Source organism: Panulirus ornatus, chromosome 1 (assembly GCF_036320965.1).
Source record: "Panulirus ornatus isolate Po-2019 chromosome 1, ASM3632096v1, whole genome shotgun sequence".
NCBI lineage: Eukaryota > Metazoa > Arthropoda > Malacostraca > Decapoda > Palinuridae > Panulirus > Panulirus ornatus.
The window spans coordinates 1,516,976-1,535,356 of record NC_092224.1 but is presented as its reverse complement, the minus strand read 5'-3'; the positions used below and the strand labels follow the sequence as shown (position 1 = coordinate 1,535,356).

The 18,381-nt window shown below is 47.9% G+C and overlaps 1 protein-coding gene across 10 annotated transcripts in view; it reads right to left on the bottom strand.

The window, feature by feature from the left end:
* The window catches only part of tgo (Aryl hydrocarbon receptor nuclear translocator homolog tgo), a 942,634-nt gene that overhangs the window by 502,539 nt on the left and 421,714 nt on the right, over window positions 1–18,381 (bottom strand). For 5 of the 10 annotated variants that reach the window (XM_071670152.1, XM_071670713.1, XM_071670053.1 and 2 more), the window contains exon 2: window positions 2,654–3,343. The exons of the other annotated variants lie outside the window; for them this stretch is intronic. In XM_071670152.1, coding sequence (XP_071526253.1) covers window positions 2,654–2,847 — 194 coding nt within the window. In that variant the 5' untranslated portion in view covers window positions 2,848–3,343. The remainder of the gene's footprint in view (window positions 1–2,653; window positions 3,344–18,381) is intronic. 10 annotated transcript variants of the gene reach the window in all.

Sequence of the window (18,381 nt, the reverse complement as noted above, 5' to 3'; positions counted from 1 at the left end):
CGCAAAATATTTGTCACATATGTTGCTATCAGCATTAAATAACATCCTGTGATCATGTATCATGTATCTGATGTATCCTACACCTCCCTCGCCCTCTGACGGATGGGGAACACTTCGGGATCCCTGGGCCACCTGTCACCCGCTTATGTCCATGTACAGTGCCCACTGTACGCTCTATACTGGCCTCCACCTACCCTCAGGTACGTGCCCTCCCCCCCACACTCTCACTGAAATGCTTTATGTATATCAAGACAATATGTATATCATAAGACAATATGTATATTACAATAAAACTTAAACTGAGCTCCTCCCGGTCACTGACTCCTAGTAGGCAAAATATAATGTCTATGTCCAAGCTGGGTCTTACGTTTTCCTTTAGCTTTCCATCATTCGAAGGAATTTTGTCAATGATTACATGGAAGGAGAGAGAGAGAGAGAGAGAGAGAGAGAGAGAGAGAGAGAGAGAGAGAGAGAGAGAGAGAGAGAGAGAGAGAGAGAGAGAGAGAGAGAGAGGAGAGGAGAGGAGAGGAGAGGAGAGGAGAGAGAGGAGGAGAGAGACTGTATCAACTGGTTTTCTATGAGAAGGCAGTCTTTGAAAATCCTGTCTGTTCCAAACCTTAACTACCAAATATCAATTGCCTAAGAACTTCCCTGGTAAACATCCATGACATACATGAGGCATCCACCACAGCACACCAGAAGACAAGACTAACTACCGCCAATGGAATGAACGTTATCTGGACGAATACTGGCCAATTGCTGTAACATGTTACCACAACACTAGTGCTGCAACATGTTACCACAACACTAGTGCTGCAACATGTTACCAAAATACTAGGCTACTGCTTCGACAACATGTTACCACAACACTAGTTTCGTGCTGCAACATGTTACCACAACACTAGTCTAGTGCTGCAACATGTTACCACAATACTAGGCTACTGCTTCGACAAAATACTACCACAACACTGGTCTACTGTTGCAACATGTTACCATAACTGTAGTCTTCTACTGCTGCAATAACATGCTGCAACAATACTGGTCTATAGCTGCAACATTTCACCATAACCCTAGTCTACTGCTGCAACATGTAACCACACCACTGGTCTACCCCTGCAATATGTTACCACAACCCTGATCTACAGCCGGGGTGAGATGTCACCACAACACTGATGACTGCACTGTCACCACACTTAAATGATGATACCTGGCAGCCGCGCGCAATGTTCACATACATAACCTCGCTAACTTGTTCTGTCCATTTAACATAACAGGAATCGTATAACAAGCACTGTTCTATTATACTAAGATATATAATTATAACAGGTTTCTGAGAAAACCAAAAATGATAATCATCTACATTACACTGACATTTATCGTGTCATAATTTTCTCTTTGGCGCAGACATAATATCTCAAAGTTGGGGACATCCACAGAACCTTTTAAGTGTGGCCAAACAACGACTGCGTCTACCATGGTTGGCAAGAGCCAATAGAATCCCTTAAGGCTAACAGACACCACCTGTGGCATCTGATGTAATTTTCAGGGTTGAATGACACGGTTCACAAAAACAACTTTCAAGGATGAGGGGGGGCCACTTGAAGTGTCACTCCAGGCAGGCTCGCGCCAAGAGAACTGTTCAAAGCATTTTGACACCGACAAAATATTTTTCAGGGATGGCTGGCTATTACAAAGTCCCTCACGACAGACAACTACCTTAATAAAAGCTTCGAGGGCTGGGTGAAGCCTTCAGATTTCATCAGAAATGGATAGCACTTTCAGATTCTTGAAACACGTGAAGGCTGGACTTCCGTTAGCACCAAGCTGGTCTCTCGCTAACACCTAGCTGATCCTTCCCTATTGACGTCATGTTATCACAGAACCAAGCTAAGCTGACACCAGCGCCTTGTTCACCTTCCTATGGAATCTTTCACGATTGACTCGTTCTTCCAATATATTCTCCAGGGATGATGAACGGTACTTCCCAACACGGTTCATAACTAGGTGATACCTACAACATTTTTCATGGCTAGTTGACATCTACATAATGTAATCTTTCTAGGGAAAATGACACCTACAGAATACATAAAGGCCATCTTACACCCACAAATCATGTTGGATCCATAGATTCCATCACGGAGATGAAGGTATCTACAAACCCCTACAAGATTAAAGGGCCTGCAGAACGTTACAAGGCTTCTAGCACCTGCAAACGTTTTCATAAAACTTCTGCTGCTGTTGCTCCTAAACACAAACACACAAACACACATACACACACACACACACACACACACACACACACACGAAGACGTAGTACTACAGCAACACTACATAATAAAAAACCAACCATTCGACGATTGCTTGCACAATCTATTTTCATAAGTTACTATGTACCATGTGAAAACTAATTTTCAACCATATCTAAAACACATTAAAGCCGTTTTTGTTATTAGAGACAAAATGATGCTGACAGATATAAGTGTGCCCTCAGTTTAGGTCGGGCCTACACTAACCCTCTCACTACGACGACTTAACCCCCTTGAGTAAGATGATAAACTTCCAGTATGATGACTACATTATTCCGGGGTTAAGTCGTGGTAACGTAAGGGTCAGGTCGTGGTAGTGTAGGGGGCTGAGATACACGTAGACTTACCTTCTCTTGACAGTAGTGGGAGGGAGGGTGGTGGTCATGGTGTGGGCGGCAGCTGCTGCAGGTATGGGCGTGGGCGTGGCCAGCACCTGGTGGTGGTGGGCTGCGGGAGCTGTCATGCTCCCCCCTGACAGCCCACCCACCCCGGACCCTACGCCCATGTAGGCTCCAGAATAGGCTCCAGCGTAGGCGTACATGGTGGTGGCTCTACAGGAGGCGGTGCCACCTGGGCATTATACCGTGTTGATCATCTCCTGCAGCAGCAGCGGGCGTCCTGGCCGCCAGCAGACCCACCACACCATAGTCTACACCAACAGCGGGTGGGCTTCGCTTCACACACCACCCGCCCTCAAGCACACAATACACGGCTCCAGGTCCACTAATGATACAACACTATAACTTCACTGGTGATGCACAACACATGGAGTCTCATCCGTAAAGAGATCACTTCACAAATGATTTACACACCTGTAACTTTCACTGACAGAGCACATCACAAGTTCCAATCTTAATAACTTGATATTTTCCAATCAGATTAAAAGAAAAAGAAGGATTCGGTGCACTCACCGGTATTTAAGTCGTTTCAAGAAACATCGTTCAACTTAGTTCAACATAAAACTGAATCACCAAATCAATTCACAAGTCTACCTTATCCTTGTATAAAAATGTATACACACGAATAGCTTCCTGACTCTGTAAAAATATATATACATAGTTTTAGCCGCAGTATCGAGAAGATAACACCAGAACTGCCACTGCACGAGGTCGACAGATCGCATCCCACACGAAAATTTCCCTTTACGAAAAAAACAACTTATTAACGATTTTCTCCCAGGATGATTGTGGGTTGGGGTGGGAGGGGAGGCAATACGAGGATCAGAGAAGGGAGGGGAGGAGTGTTGGGAAGGTACAGGAAGGGCAATGTAGTAAGGGAGAAAGTTGTGAGGGGAGGAAGAGCGAGGGTGGAGACGGCTGAGAGGACCTCCACCCACCTGTCTGTCAAGTCACAACTGTTAGCTGGCCAGGGAACACGTGGGGCCACCATGATCGATGGCCATACTCCTGGATATCATCAGCCCAACACCCCCTACCCTGCCCCGCAACGCCCCGCCCCTCCTCACAATCCCCTGCACCTCCCTGACCCGTCCCTGCTCACCTCCACACACTCCCCTGCCCCGCCCCGCCCCTCCACACACTCCCCTGCCCCGCCCCGCCCCTCCACACCTGCTTACCGAGATTATGTCCGACATGTGAGAGTATCCACAGTAACTGGGCGCGTAGGCCACTGTTATAAGCTTCAACAAGCAGAGGTAAAGCACTCACTCCTTCCTGAGAGCGTTGCACGAACTGGTATGGAGTCAGAGAGGACTGCAGCGTGTACTCGGAACTGGACGAGATGTCTCACTGCCATGAGAATATTACACAGTTCGCACTAAGCAGAGCTGGACCAAGGGCTAAGTTTTGCTAGCTGAGAGTGAATAAAGTTGTTATTGCAGTAAACAGCAGAGGCAGCTCCGCCTTACCGTCTTCCAGCAAAGATCCATCAGTATATATAAGCAATGTGTTGTCAGGCATGGCGGTAGCATATCATCAATGTGTTCCCTGCTCCTCCTCACCCCATACACTACCCAGACCCCGCTCTGCCCCTCCTCACCTCCACACACTCACATCCCTCCTTATCATACACACCTACCAATACCTCCAACATGCGCGCATATGAGATATAAAACGTATGTTCCTCCGACATGTATACCACGGCACCTGGCAAGCGTCCACTGCCAACAAGAGGGAATCCAGTACGCGAAGCAAGACAGTGTTGTAAACCGACACGCTGAACACTCTTGCCTGCCTATTACCAGCTTCAGATCAAAATACGAATATCGCCAGTAAATTTCCTTCTAGTGTGTGTGTGTGTGTGTGTGTGTGTGTGTGTGTGTGTGTGTGTGTGTGAAACAAGCCCAGACGACTACTGCGCAAACTCTCTATTATGAACATCCATAAGCATTGTACTTGCGTACAGATATCTAATATACTTGGATGAGATTAATAAAATATCAAGGGAGACAGAGACAGTGAGCGTCAGCACCTGGCGGACCGATAGTGAGTGTCAGCACCTGGTAGACCGATGGTGAGTGTCAGCACCTGGCGGACCGATAGTGAGTGTCAGCACCTGGCAGACCGATGGTGAGTGTCAGCACCTAGCGGACCGATAGTGGGTGTCAGCACCTGGCGGACCGATAGAATGGAATCAAACGTTCATGACATTAACACCTCACATCAACTACTAACGACTCTGGCTGCTGCTGGCAACGACCAGGAACACGACAATACTACACATGTGGAGGCCATCTTACATCTGGCTCGACCCCTCTGGAAGAGGTAAATCTAGCATGGAATTGAACTCAGGAAGTCTCCATGTAGGATATGAAGGGCAAGATAAGGAAGGGCTGGAGTCCCGTCAGTCACCGTGGAGCAGCTGGACAAGGCTTGAGGAGTTAGTTAGTGTTCTAGCCAGCTCAATGCCTGGCTGTCCCGTCACGCGACTCCCTCCACATGTCAATAATGTCACGGACTCCACTGTAAATCGACATCAGAGATAACCACACACAAACATACACAAAAACGCATACACACGCATATATATATATATATATATATATATATATATATATATATATATATATATATATATATATATATATATATATAATTTTTTTTTTTTTCATACTATTCGCCATTTCCCGCGATAGCGAGGTAGCGTTAAGAACAGAGGACTGGGCCTTTGAGGGAGTATCCTCACCTGACCCCCTTCTCTGTTCCTTCTTTTGGGAAAAAAAAAAAAAAATTGAGAGGGGAGGATTTCCAGCCCCCCGCTCCCTTCCCTTTTAGTCGCCTTCTACGACACGCAGGGAATACGTGGGAAGTATTCTTTCTCCCCTATATATTTGTTTATTTTATTTATTTTGCTTTGTCGCATATATATATATATATATATATATATATATATATATATATATATATATATATATATATATATATATATATATATATATGTAGACATAGAAACAGGCAAACATACACTTCCAAAGAGACACATACACAGAATATATATCACACACACACACACACACACACACACACACACACACACACACACACAAATATACAAAAATCTCCCTCGGTCTACGCATGTATAAGATCACTACAAATATCGTTTATCAGCCGCCACTCCTGCTATCTTTCCTCCCGACCTACATACGTACATCATCCAGCTCGACACAACACAGCTGGCAGGGAGGGTGCATGGCCAGCTGTTGTTGTTGTTGTTGTTGTTGAGTGGTGGTGGTAGTGGGGGGGAGGGGGTTGTTGTCTAAACAACAATTCATGACCCATCACGAGGCATTCACTACTCCCTTGTATGGCACACACACACACACACACACACACACACACACACACAGACACACACAATATGACCCACCCCCACAGCCGTCACTCAGGATAATACTAAGCTCTTGTTGCCACAATAGTCACCACGGCCTTCACTCTTTACTGTGACCTGTGTGTGTGTGCGTGTGTGTGTGTGTGTGTGTGTGAGAGAGAGAGAGAGAGAGAGAGAGAGAGAGAGAGAGAGAGAGAGAGAGAGAGTAACAAAGCAGTACAACCAGTGGTAGGAGCGCAGGGCTGGTAACGAGGGGATGATTGAGGTGGGGGGGGGGGGGTGATCAGTAACAGTAGGGAGGGAGGGCAGGCCTGGCGCGTGTTGCCGCGTGACTCGCTGACAGGGGCAGCGTGTGCGCGCGTGTCGTCCACTACCTATCACAACCGGGAGGAGCACACACACACACACACACACACACACACAGCCCTCACAGCCAGTGGCCACTTCCCGTACCTTCAACTTACTGGCTTGTTACTGTTTATCATCCTCGTACTCTAAGCTTCCGGGGAGCTCTAGCCCTCACGCCAGGCTTCCGGGGAGCTCTAACTCTCACACAAGGCTTCCTGGAGCTCCAGCCCTCACGCAAGGCTTCCAGGGACCTCTAGCCCTCACGCCAGATTTCCGGGAGCTCTAGCCATCACGTTAGGTTTCCGGAAAGCTCCAACCCTCACGCCAGGTGTCTGTAAGCTCCAGCCCTCGCACCAGGTTTCTGAGAAACTCCAGTCCTCATGCCAGGCTTCCGAGAAGCCTCAGCCCTCATGCCAGGCTTCCAAAAGCCTTCAGACATCACGCCAGGGTTCTAGGAATCTCTAGCCCTCACTCAAGGGTTGGAACCTCCAGCCCTCACGCCAGAGTTCCGGGACCTCCAGCCCTCACGCCAGGCTTCCAGAGAGCTCTAGCCCTCACGCCAAGGTTTCGGGAGCTCCAGTCCTCACAACAAGCTTCCAGGACGATCCAGTCCTCATGCAAGGCTTCCTGGGGACTCCAGCCCTCATGCCAGGCTTCCGGGAGCTTCAGCCCTCACGCCAGGCTTCCGGGAGCTTCAGCCCTCACGCCAGGCTTCTGGGGAGCTCCAGCCCTCACGCCAGGCTTCTGGGGAGCTCTAGCCCTCACGCCAGGCTTCCGGGAAGCTCCAGCCCTCACGCCAGGCTTCTGGGGAGCTCCAGCCCTCACGCCAGGCTTCTGGGGAGCTCTAGCCCTCACGCCAGGCTTCCGGGAAGCTCCAGCCCTCACGCCAGGCTTCTGGGGAGCTCCAGCCCTCACGCCAGGCTTCTGGGGAGCTCTAGCCCTCACGCCAGGCTTCCGGGAAGCTCCAGCCCTCACGCCAGGCTTCTGGGGAGCTCCAGCCCTCACGCCAGGCTTCCGGGAAGCTCCAGCCCTCACGCCAGGCTTCTGGGGAGCTCCAGCCCTCACGCCAGGCTTCTGGGGAGCTCTAGCCCTCACGCCAGGCTTCCGGGAAGCTCCAGCCCTCACGCCAGGCTTCCAGGAGCTTCAGCGTTCACTCCAGGAATCCGGGAAGCTCCAGCCCTCGCGTAAGTCTTCCGTGAAACTCTAGCTGTCAAGCTAAGATTCCAGGGAGCTCCACTTCTCAAGTTAGGCTTCCGGGAAGCTAAAATCAAGACACTGGAAAGCTCCTCCCTTTACGGTAAGCTTTTGTAGAGCTCCGCCTCCCTGGCCGAGGCCTTTGTCAAGCTACGGTTCTCACGCCAGGCCTCTCACAAACCCCGCCCCTCTAGCATGACTTCCCTCCGGTCCCGCCCCTTAAGCTAAGCTCTGACAGGCTCCGACACCCTTATGCTATGCATAATCATTTCACTTCAAGCTTTGCCAGAGCTGCAGCCTCTGCACACTAAGCTTTGGGGAAACTGTACTCTCCTCACGACAAGCTTTGGGCAAGCCGTATCAAGCTCACGAAAGGCTCTGAGTAACACTGTGCCCTCATATCATGCTTGGCGGCAAGTTGTACCCACCAAGGTTTGGGTAAGCTGCAAGCTTCACACGGCAAGCTTTACACGTCAAGCTATAAGATTCTCACGCCAAGCTTCGGGCAAGCTATCAGCTTCTCAGGCCAGGGTTCCAGTTAGTCACATCACCTGGGCCGTTCTTCAGGTAAGCTCGAACACTCTCCCACACACAAGATTCCACTGCTAACGCAAGGTTTCCGGTAAACTGCTCCTCTGCCTTGCACCAAATATCCGTCAAACTCCACACCTTACGCCAAACTTGCAGTAATCTCGGCTATCATGCCGGGCTTCAGGTAAGCCCCGCCCATCACATCCTACTCACAGACGCTCCGCCCCTCGCGCGTGGCTTCCAGCCGGGTCCGCCTCTCTCGCCCGCGTTCGTAAAGCTGTTCTCCTAGCGTGAGGCTTCCAGCCAGCCCTTCCCTCACAACCTCGGGTTTCCAAAGGGTACACTACCACATGGAGACGTACTAGGCCATCCCCTCAGCCATCCTGCTCACCAGCTCCTGACCCCTCCAGGTCCCTTCCCTGCATGTAAGGGGCTCCACACGTCCCAGGTTCACATTAAGTATCCGCCATGTTCCTCCTCCAACCACACCACAACCTTCTCCATGAAGAACCCTCAAGTTCCCCTTGTTTATTCGAGGACAAAATCCCGAAGGTTCCCCACCCGACGGCCTCCAGAGGAACCTATTATCCTCCCCTGAGCATTACTGCTGGACCCAACCCATCACCACCGAGGAGGTAAAAAACGGTCCTACTGATTCATCTGAGCGTCAGTCCAAAAAAGGATCCTATCCCCTATCTAAGGACCATAATCAAGGTTCGATCACTTCCTTGAAAACAAGAACAGGTAAGTTCCCCCCCCCCCCCCCACATACACACACACACACACACACACACACACACACACACACACATCTACGAAACAAGAGAGAGCCCTTCCCCTAACCTTACAATGCCGACAAGGGTTCCTGAGTTAAGACCTCAAAACACGCTCTCTCGCCTGCCTCACAGTTTCAACAGCGTCCTTCTTCACCTTGGACCTCAAGCTCATGTTCCGACAAGAATATGAACGTCTTAGGTTCTAGCTCTGTTCCTCTCCTCGCCTCAGTTGTCTGGAGACAGGCAGGATCATCGGCTCCACATCTCTGGAGCTGCACCATGTCTCACCAGGACAATTCAAATACGTCACAGCTAACTCTTAGCTTGATCCGCTGACACACAGGCCTGGGATGGATACCCCGGCGGAGGAATCCCAGCCACTCTACCCTCCCCATGGGCGAGACACAGCCCGCTTGCCATCCATCACGCGACGAACCACCGAGGTCAATGGTGCCTCGCCCTTCATGCCTCACACCCAGACTCCCTCCCACCCACGGCCTCGCCTGTGGGGTTCACAGCTTCACCCGTCTACACGCAAGACACCTTCCCTCCCATCCCCCAGGGCCCTCGTCGCACATTGCCAACCTCTCTCAAAGAGCTCATTCATGTTACAGATTCCCCCACAAAAGCTTCCTTACGGTCCTCAGAAAAGACCAAATTAGGGAATACTTTCCCACTTTCTCGACTGATGACTTCATTACGGACGAGGGGGTCGGGTTATGAGCCGTCATTGGGGTAATGCTGGCCGCAGGAAACCTCACTAAACCGGGGTGTCCCCTTCTTACGTAAACCCCTCCAGCAACACAGTACGACCTCTAATACGACGGCACGACCCTCAGGTTATGATGGCCTAACTTCTGACTTGACCATTAAGGGTCAATAAAAAGGTGAGGCTACGATACCCAAGGGTCATGCTCAAAGGTCACACCGTTATACTCAGGGGATTAATTTCCCTGGGTAGAAAAAATAATATCCGGGGTTGGTTGGGACATCCCCCCCGAGAGATGGGGAGGTGTGTGTGTGTGTGTGTGTGTGTGTGTGTGTGTGTGTGTGTGTGTGTGTCTAATTAGCGGTAACCATGTGGTTGGCGTTTGGTGGGTATGTAGAAACTGCGTCTCTAAAGTCTTCGCATAAAGACCAGCCGCGATAACGGGCCACCAGCACGAATCACAGAGGACCCCTTATATGTTCCAGCCCCGTGATAATAACGAGCTGCTTATTGTTCCGTAACGCACGATCGAAGCTTTCTACTCTAAACGTTTAGAATATCCTGGTCGTGCTATTCGTGGCAGTGACACAGAATGGCCACTGCGTAACACATGAGTCATATCATATACTAATTAAAAGAGTTTATCTTACAAACTCCTGCAACCACTACCCAACCAGCTATCTCTCCACTCCACTACCGTCATCCCTACAAATAATGAGTTGTAAACAACCTGGCAGAACCAGGCCCAAATGATGACAGGGGCTGTAGTCCTGCTCCTGGGCAACCATAATGTACGTAAAGCGACGACAAAACTAGGAAAACACGTAGGTACCACCAGTCACTCGAAATTTGGTTTTAAACTCGTGAGCACAACAATACGAGCCTATGATGGTCTTGGTTTCTGACACGACTCTTTAATGATCAGAAAGAGAGGAAAGCCCGTCATACCCAGGGTCTCCCTACCCGTTGTGGATATGGGGAAGAATATCATGCCGTGAGAGCCGGACCTTACTATCACACGTATAAATTCTTGAAAGTAATGACGCGTATTAAGGGGTAATCCACTGAAGATAGAAGCTAAGACGAATAGCATCTTGAAGTATAAATAAAACAATATGAAAAGCCTTCATATTCCATTACAAATCATGAATTCAGATGCCACTTTACTGGCAACCTTGGAGGAACCAGGCAATATGTTATCTTAACCCCGAGCAAAACTAGATGGTCTGTAGCGATCCATGAGGCCGGCTCACATGTCACTGCTTGTGTTCCTTGTTCGTCATGACGGAAGGTATAACCCGCTAGGAGTCAAAAGATTGCATCTTACTGTTCAATCTCTCGTGTACTTTACGGCAGCGACTGTAGCGTGTTGAAGTTTTGATAAAGTAATTTATATCAGTTAATACCTGTAAGCAGTGTGCTTGACCTAACCACCTGACATGTCTTTCCTAAGTCATTCTCTACCTTAACTCGCCAAACCTTCATCCCCTACACCACATCCACTAGGTCCGCCAACCTTCAATCACTCAGTCATCAGATGACCATTTTTTGGACCAGGATCCACTGAGAACAAGGGCGGCCTTCTCTCCCAAGAGAACGTCTCGTTTTTGCTGGCCACACAGGTCCAGAACTGTCCTGCCGTACCCGAGGGGTATGCACGGAGGGGCCGGCGTAAGGCCAGGGAGGCGACGGAGCTAGCCAGCGCCGTCCACCCGCTTCCCTGGCTGGCTGGCTGGCCAGTCCCAACCAGGGTCATCTCGCCGATTCATTTAACATTCCGATCCCGGCAAGGTTCCCACGACCCGCCGGATCTGCGGCGTACACTGCAATAACGATGCCCCGCACCCAAGATGGCGCCCCGGCCGGCGATGAGTGGGATAAATTAGGGGTCAGCGAGGTACGGACGGCTGGTGGACGCACACGACCGCGGATGGGATTTGATTCTGATTTCTGCCGGAAAAAAAGGGGGGGGGGGGGGGGCAACGAATTCATCGTGCACTCATCGCCATCCTCCTGACAGACAATACTGTACAAACGGCACAAGAGCATACAGGAACTAAGCTACAGTGATACAATACCACAAGTTACCGGGTTGGTCTCCAAATTTCTGTTGCTTCTTCCCTTCCATGTTTCTCTAGGCAAGCGTGACGACTACCAAGGTAAAGAAAAAAAATTATAAGAAGGCAAGAGGATAAAAACACGACATATACGACCATCTACCATCACTGATCAACAAAACCCTATTTCTTACCGTGTGTATATGTAACATGCATTACTATGTCACACAAGCCAACAGCACGACAGTGCGAGCATGTGAGCATGATGATATGACGTGTGAGTACGGCGCGTCAGCACGACCCTTAACAACGAGGGTATGACCCTTCAGCACGACAGTACGACCCTCGAACACGACAGTGAGGGCCTCGTGCACGACAAAGTGATGCTTAAACACGACGATGCGACCCTCGGTTGCGACTGCCTAGCCTTATATCCTAACCCTACAGGTTAGATTATTGGTCACGCCACTATATCGTCGTGCTCGAACGTGGGGGAGAGAGAGAGAGAGAGAGAGAGAGAGAGAGAGAGAGAGAGAGAGAGAGAGAGAGAGAGAGAGACGGGGGTGGGGGGGGGCTAGAATTCCCCCACACGTTTCTAATGAAAAATGAACCAGGAAAAACAAAGTATATATCAGGCCCGTCTGGTATTTACACAGCGGCCGCAGTGAGCCCAGAAGACCCGTTGTTAACACTTGTCTGACACATTAGATTGTAATGGTATTGGCTTCTCTACTACAAACTGGTAAACATTATGAAATAAAATAGTACGACAAGAGTTGCATAAATATCCCACGAAATCTTGCACCGGCATTAATGAGGAAACATCAAATTGGTAAACACAAGTAACACAGTTTTTTCATGAACACCCAAGAAACTCATCCATCGACGTGTGTAAGGAAATAACCCATCATAATGGTATGTACTGTTCTTCCTTTATATTCCACGTGGGGCTGAAAGTGTGCAACGTAATCTGAGAGCCCTTAACCCGGGGTTTGATCCAGCAGACTATTTCGGCCGGGGGATTCTACCTGCAAAGGCGGCCACCAGAGTGTTCCCCCGTGACCAGGGAGGTACGAGCTCGTTCTCACGCCTTCAATCATCCCAAGACTGACAGCTCCAGTGTCTGGCATACAACACACATGCACGGAGACTCTCTCTCTCTCTCTCTCTCTCTCTCTCTCTCTCTCTCTCTATATATATATATATATATATATATATATATATATATATTCCTTTCATAACCACAGGGTAATGAAACACGATAATCTCCTAAGTGCACTTTCGTGAATAATCACACCATCAGGGGAGACACAAGAGAGAAACAGACGTAGCTAGGACGCCATTTGGGTAGTCACTTGTTTACCAAATGGCGTCCCAGCTACGTCTCTACAATGTAAATCAACTGACTGTTATATTTCTTTCTTGTGTTGCCCCTGATGATGTGATCAATGCACGAAAGTGCAATTGGGAAATTATCGTGTTTCATTTTCCTGTGGTTGAGAGAAATTTAATTGTGTCACGCGCTCAATTGTGATCTCTTTCAATCAATCAATCAATATATATATATATATATATATATATATATATATATATATATATATATATATATATATATATATATATATATATATATAATTTTCATTAAACGAACCTAGTACCCATTTCTATGTAGCTTCTACAACTTTAAAGGTGCGCTTCAACCGGTAGCAGAGGAATGACGGACTTTGGAGTGTGAAGTTCCTGGACAAAATTGTGCTCCTTTTCGTCCACTGACGGTGATACAACCTCCCCGAAGGTGACTCTCTCTTCGCAGTGTAACCTCTTGCAGGCAGAATCCGGTAATACCTACACTAATATATATATATATATATACATATATATATATATATATATATATATATATATATATATATATATATATATATATATATATATATAAACTTTACATGCACAGGCCGTGAGAGCTGAAGGAGCGTACACACACTACAAGATTAGTTCTTCCCACAGGTAACCCATCATCCCACTTGCCACGAACTCGCTCATCCTCCGGGAGGCTACAGTACACGTCCAACGTAACGACGCTGCTAATAAAATACAGCCCTGCTGCATAAAACAGCCTGGTCAGACAAGGCCCTAACGAAGGAAGTTTGGCGGGTGGACAAAGTGGTGGAGGGTTACAAGATATCTCGCGGGACCAACATAAATAAATGGTAAGTTATATCTTCAATACAATTCATCACAGGAGGGATCACTGATATCTAGAAAATTGTAAGTGATCACCTCATGAAAAACTCCTACACTATTCCTCTCCTTTCGTCTATTTTTCTTTAGTCATTTTTCATATTTCTCTCGTGGACTCGAGGGAGACATGAGTCAGTGGCTGAAGTCATTGGGGAAAAAAGAAAACATCAAGGATATTACAACAATTGTTGGGCTATAGTAACAGTATATGTCCAAGAGAGAAATTCGAGTAGACCTAAATCTTATGCAGATTATTTTTTCTTTTATTTTGTCCCGGAAATTAACCTTTTGCGAGGTTGGATCATTAAGCCCATGAGGGATGAGGGCATGATCCTTGAGGATGGAGGTGTGACGCCCGGGTACCACTGCCTGGCCTGTGATCTAACCCTCAAGGCACAGGTTACAAGCAAGACAACAGTATAACCCTCGTGCTCCAGAGTCAAACCTCTGTGCTCAAGGATACCCACATCGTACTTAAAGGCCGTGCCGTCGTGCTCAAGGAGCACACCATCCTGCTCAAGGGTAGTACCGTCGTGGTTAAGGGATAGGGTTAGCCTGCGGAGCCTACCATTACCACAATCTCAGCCATCTTCCCTACCTCCTACATTTCCACAACTTTTTCCTCTCCTACATCCAGAGTTACAATACCTGATCCAACTTCCCCATCAGTTATGCGGGCCTGGCGCAGGCTACGGTATCCAAGGAAGGAGAGGCGTAGCAGTAGAGCAGAGAAGAGCAGCATCACTACCTGGCAGGGGCGGCACCAGCGCGTCCTCCTGCCGCCTCTATCAACCCCAAGCAACACGCTCGACCACCCACCCACCCTTCAACTCCTCTCTGCCGGTAAAAGCTATCCATCTGAGTATGTGACCTCTATAACCAAATCCAGAGAGCTGCACAAGGTGACCTCCTTATCTGCAACGTCCGAGACAGACCAGAGGTATTTGAAGGCTGTGCAAGTGTTCTCATGTTGGAGGGCGAAATATTCGAGAAAGCAATGGTGCGTGTCCCTTTTAAGCAAGAACCCAAAGAAGTGAAGAGATAGCTAGATGGAGATGGCGTATATGAAACTGCTCCTTAAATCTGCCCCTAAGATAAGATATATATAAGGTAGAAAGTTAAGCCGGGGGATTGCTACATACTCCACCCACTGGTTCTGCTCCTCGTAACCACGTCAGTAGTAAACGGACATTCCAAAACCAAATCTTAAGTTCAAGGTAAGATTTCTTTTACTTCTAATTGAGGTTTTTTTCCAAAATGCTCTACAAAGATGAAAAATAAATAAACACGTATATGAATGAAATAACAACAACAAAAACTGGACTGATAAGCGCTCCAACTGGTATATATCCCCGAACTCCGCCTGTCCGTGGTCACACCGCGAGTGAAAGTCACTTATGGCGAGGCTGTATCTTCGTCCACTGACTAAAGGCAGTACAGTCTCGTGGAAGAGCCTCTCACTACAATGGAGTCCATTGTTTCCCTGAAGTAACACTGTCTTGAGCTGCAGCAGCTCCTAGATATGGGGTTCTGAAGTAACACCAAGATTTTTTTCGAGACAAGGGTCTTAGGATATATATATATATATATATATATATATATATATATATATATATATATATATATATATATATATATATCCCTGGGGATAGGGGAGAAAGAATACTTCCCACGTATTCCCTGCGTGTCGTAGAAGGCGACTAAAAGGGGAGGGAGCGGGGGGCTGGAAATCCTCCCCTCTCGCTTTTTTTTTTAGTTTTCCAAGAGAGGGAACGGAGAAGGGGGCCAGGTGAGGATATTCCCTCAAAGGCCCAGTCCTCTGTTCTCAACGCTACCTCGCTAATGCGGGAAACGGCGAATAGTATGAAAGAAAGATACCATGGAAGCGGAAGTGGATCATAGGGTGGGGGAGGGGGCGAAAATTTTGGGAGCCTTGAAAATTGTGTGGAAGTCGAGAACATTATCCCGGAAAGCAAAAATGGGTATGTTTGAAGGAATAGTAGTTCCAACAATGTTGTATGGTTGCGAGGCGTGGGCTATGGATAGAGTTGTGCGCAGGAGGATGGATGTGCTGGAAATGAGATGTTTGAGGACAATGTGTGGTGTGAGATGGTTTGATCGAGTAAGTAACGTAAGGGTAAGAGAGATGTGTGGAAATAAAAAGAGCGTGGTTGAGAGAGCAGAAGAGGGTGTTTTAAAATGGTTTGGGCACATGGAGAGAATGAGTGAGGAAAGATTGACCAAGAGGATATATGTGTCGGAGGTGGAGGGAACGAGGAGAAGAGGGAGACCAAATTGGAGGTGGAAAGATGGAGTGAAAAAGATTTTGTGTGATCGGGGCCTGAACATGCAGGAGGGTGAAAGGAGGGCAAGGAATAGAGTGAATTGGAGCGATGTGGTATACAGGGGTTGACGTGCTGTCAGTGGATTGAATCAAGGCATGTGAAGCGTCCGGGGTAAACCATGGAAAGCTGTGTAGGTATGTATATTTGTGTGTGTGGACGTGTGTATGTACATGTGTATGGGGGGGGTTGGGCCATTTCTTTCGTCTGTTTCCTTCCGCTACCTCGCAAACGCGGGAGACAGCGACAAAGTATAAAAAAAAAAAAAAAAAATATATATATATATATATATATATATATATATATATATATATATATATATATATATATATATATATATATATATTTTTTTTTTTTTTTTTTTAAATTTTCCAAAAGAAGGAACAGAGGGGGCCAGTTGAGGATATTCCAAAAAAGGCCCAGTCCTCTGTTCTTAGCGCTACCTCGCTAACGCGGGAAATGGCGAATAGTTTAAAAGAAGAAAGAAATATATATATATATATATATATATATATATATATATATATATATATATATATATATATATGACGATGAGTACTTACGAAAATCTAGGGTTAAGAAGAACGAGTTAAGTGTCAAATGTTACGTATGAGCTAGATTATGTTTGTGGACTGAAAGCCAGCAATCTACGTGTAGGTAAGGTAGAAAGGACAAAAAGCTGGGCCAAAGGAGCGCAACCTGACAGCTACTGGAGTGCTGGCTCACTAGGTAGACAGAAAGAGAGGGGTGGGTGTAGACATATGGTGTAGTACCGGCAGGAGCAGCAGCGTGGGCCCTCGAGCGTGTGTGTGTGATCACAGGCTGTGGCCCGGGCTAGCCGACACGCAGACGGACAGACGGACGGGTGGGCCCTCCTCCCTTCTAGCTCCCGTTACCATGGCAATAGACAACAACAAAAGTGGTGCCTTTCATCTGCTACTGCTGCTCGTAAACCCTCATCCTCCAGCTTCCCCATAGCTGACTTACGTCAACAACCACCATGGCTCTTCCTCATACCCTACCCTGTTTTCTCTTCCCATACTATGGAATCCTTTTCGTTGCGACTCGGGCACAGAATACTAAGGTAAATAAACCCTAACAAAGCATGGCTGACATAACTACATTGTCATAACTTTAACACCCGCTCCCCGGGGCTATTCAACTCGCCAACTAAACGAAAATATGATGGTTTAAGAAGTCATATATCCAAGAACGCCCCGTAAGAATAGTGTCTACAAGACATAAAGCAATGGCTATGCTATCCAACACCGACACATCATCGGCAAACAACAGCTGGGTCCCATACTTTAGTGAACACCGAAAACTAAGTCCGGAATATAGCAGATATTGTCTCGTGCGATATAAAGCACTGACAAGGCATTACTAATTGTCCCTAGAACACTTTCCAGCCCGGATCAAAATAACCAATATCTGTAGAGTAAAGGCAGGGGATACCCTAGCCTGGTATGACATCTTGCATGACCGTCCACAGCGTTGGAGACTCACTATCCCCTGCACCAATGGAACCTTCTGACACCTGCCCCGCCTCCACTGTCTTTAAGGCTGTAAGGGACCCCCCTCTGCCACACGCGACCAGGCCACCTCCAGCAGAAACCTAACCGTTAGGGTACCGCACTGCAGGATTCCACCGCAACTTCCGCTGTCACTATTACTTGGCTCGAGTCCCGAGCAGGATGAAAAACAAGGAAAGGTAACGTCAGGTGAGGACAGCGCGACGCCTTCCCTCATCACCATCACTCACTGCACGATATCCAAAACACTGGACACAAGGGCCCCTATCTAAATTACCAGCGGCTCTCCCCGGGCCTCCTCCCCTACCCACACATCACGAACAGAGGCACCCAATATGCAAAATGTGCCAGTAGCCCAAACCTGCAAGAAAAGAACAATGAGAAAAAAATGGCTCGGGGATCCATCGGGGAGCCTCGGGTAAAATGACCACACCAACACGGCCATTGCTGTAATAGGGCTTGATGCTAAAACACTATAATAAACGACAATTAACCAGCGGGTTCCCCCCCCCCCCCAACCCCTACTGGTCACTGTTTACCTCTCCCTCCCTTCCCCTCC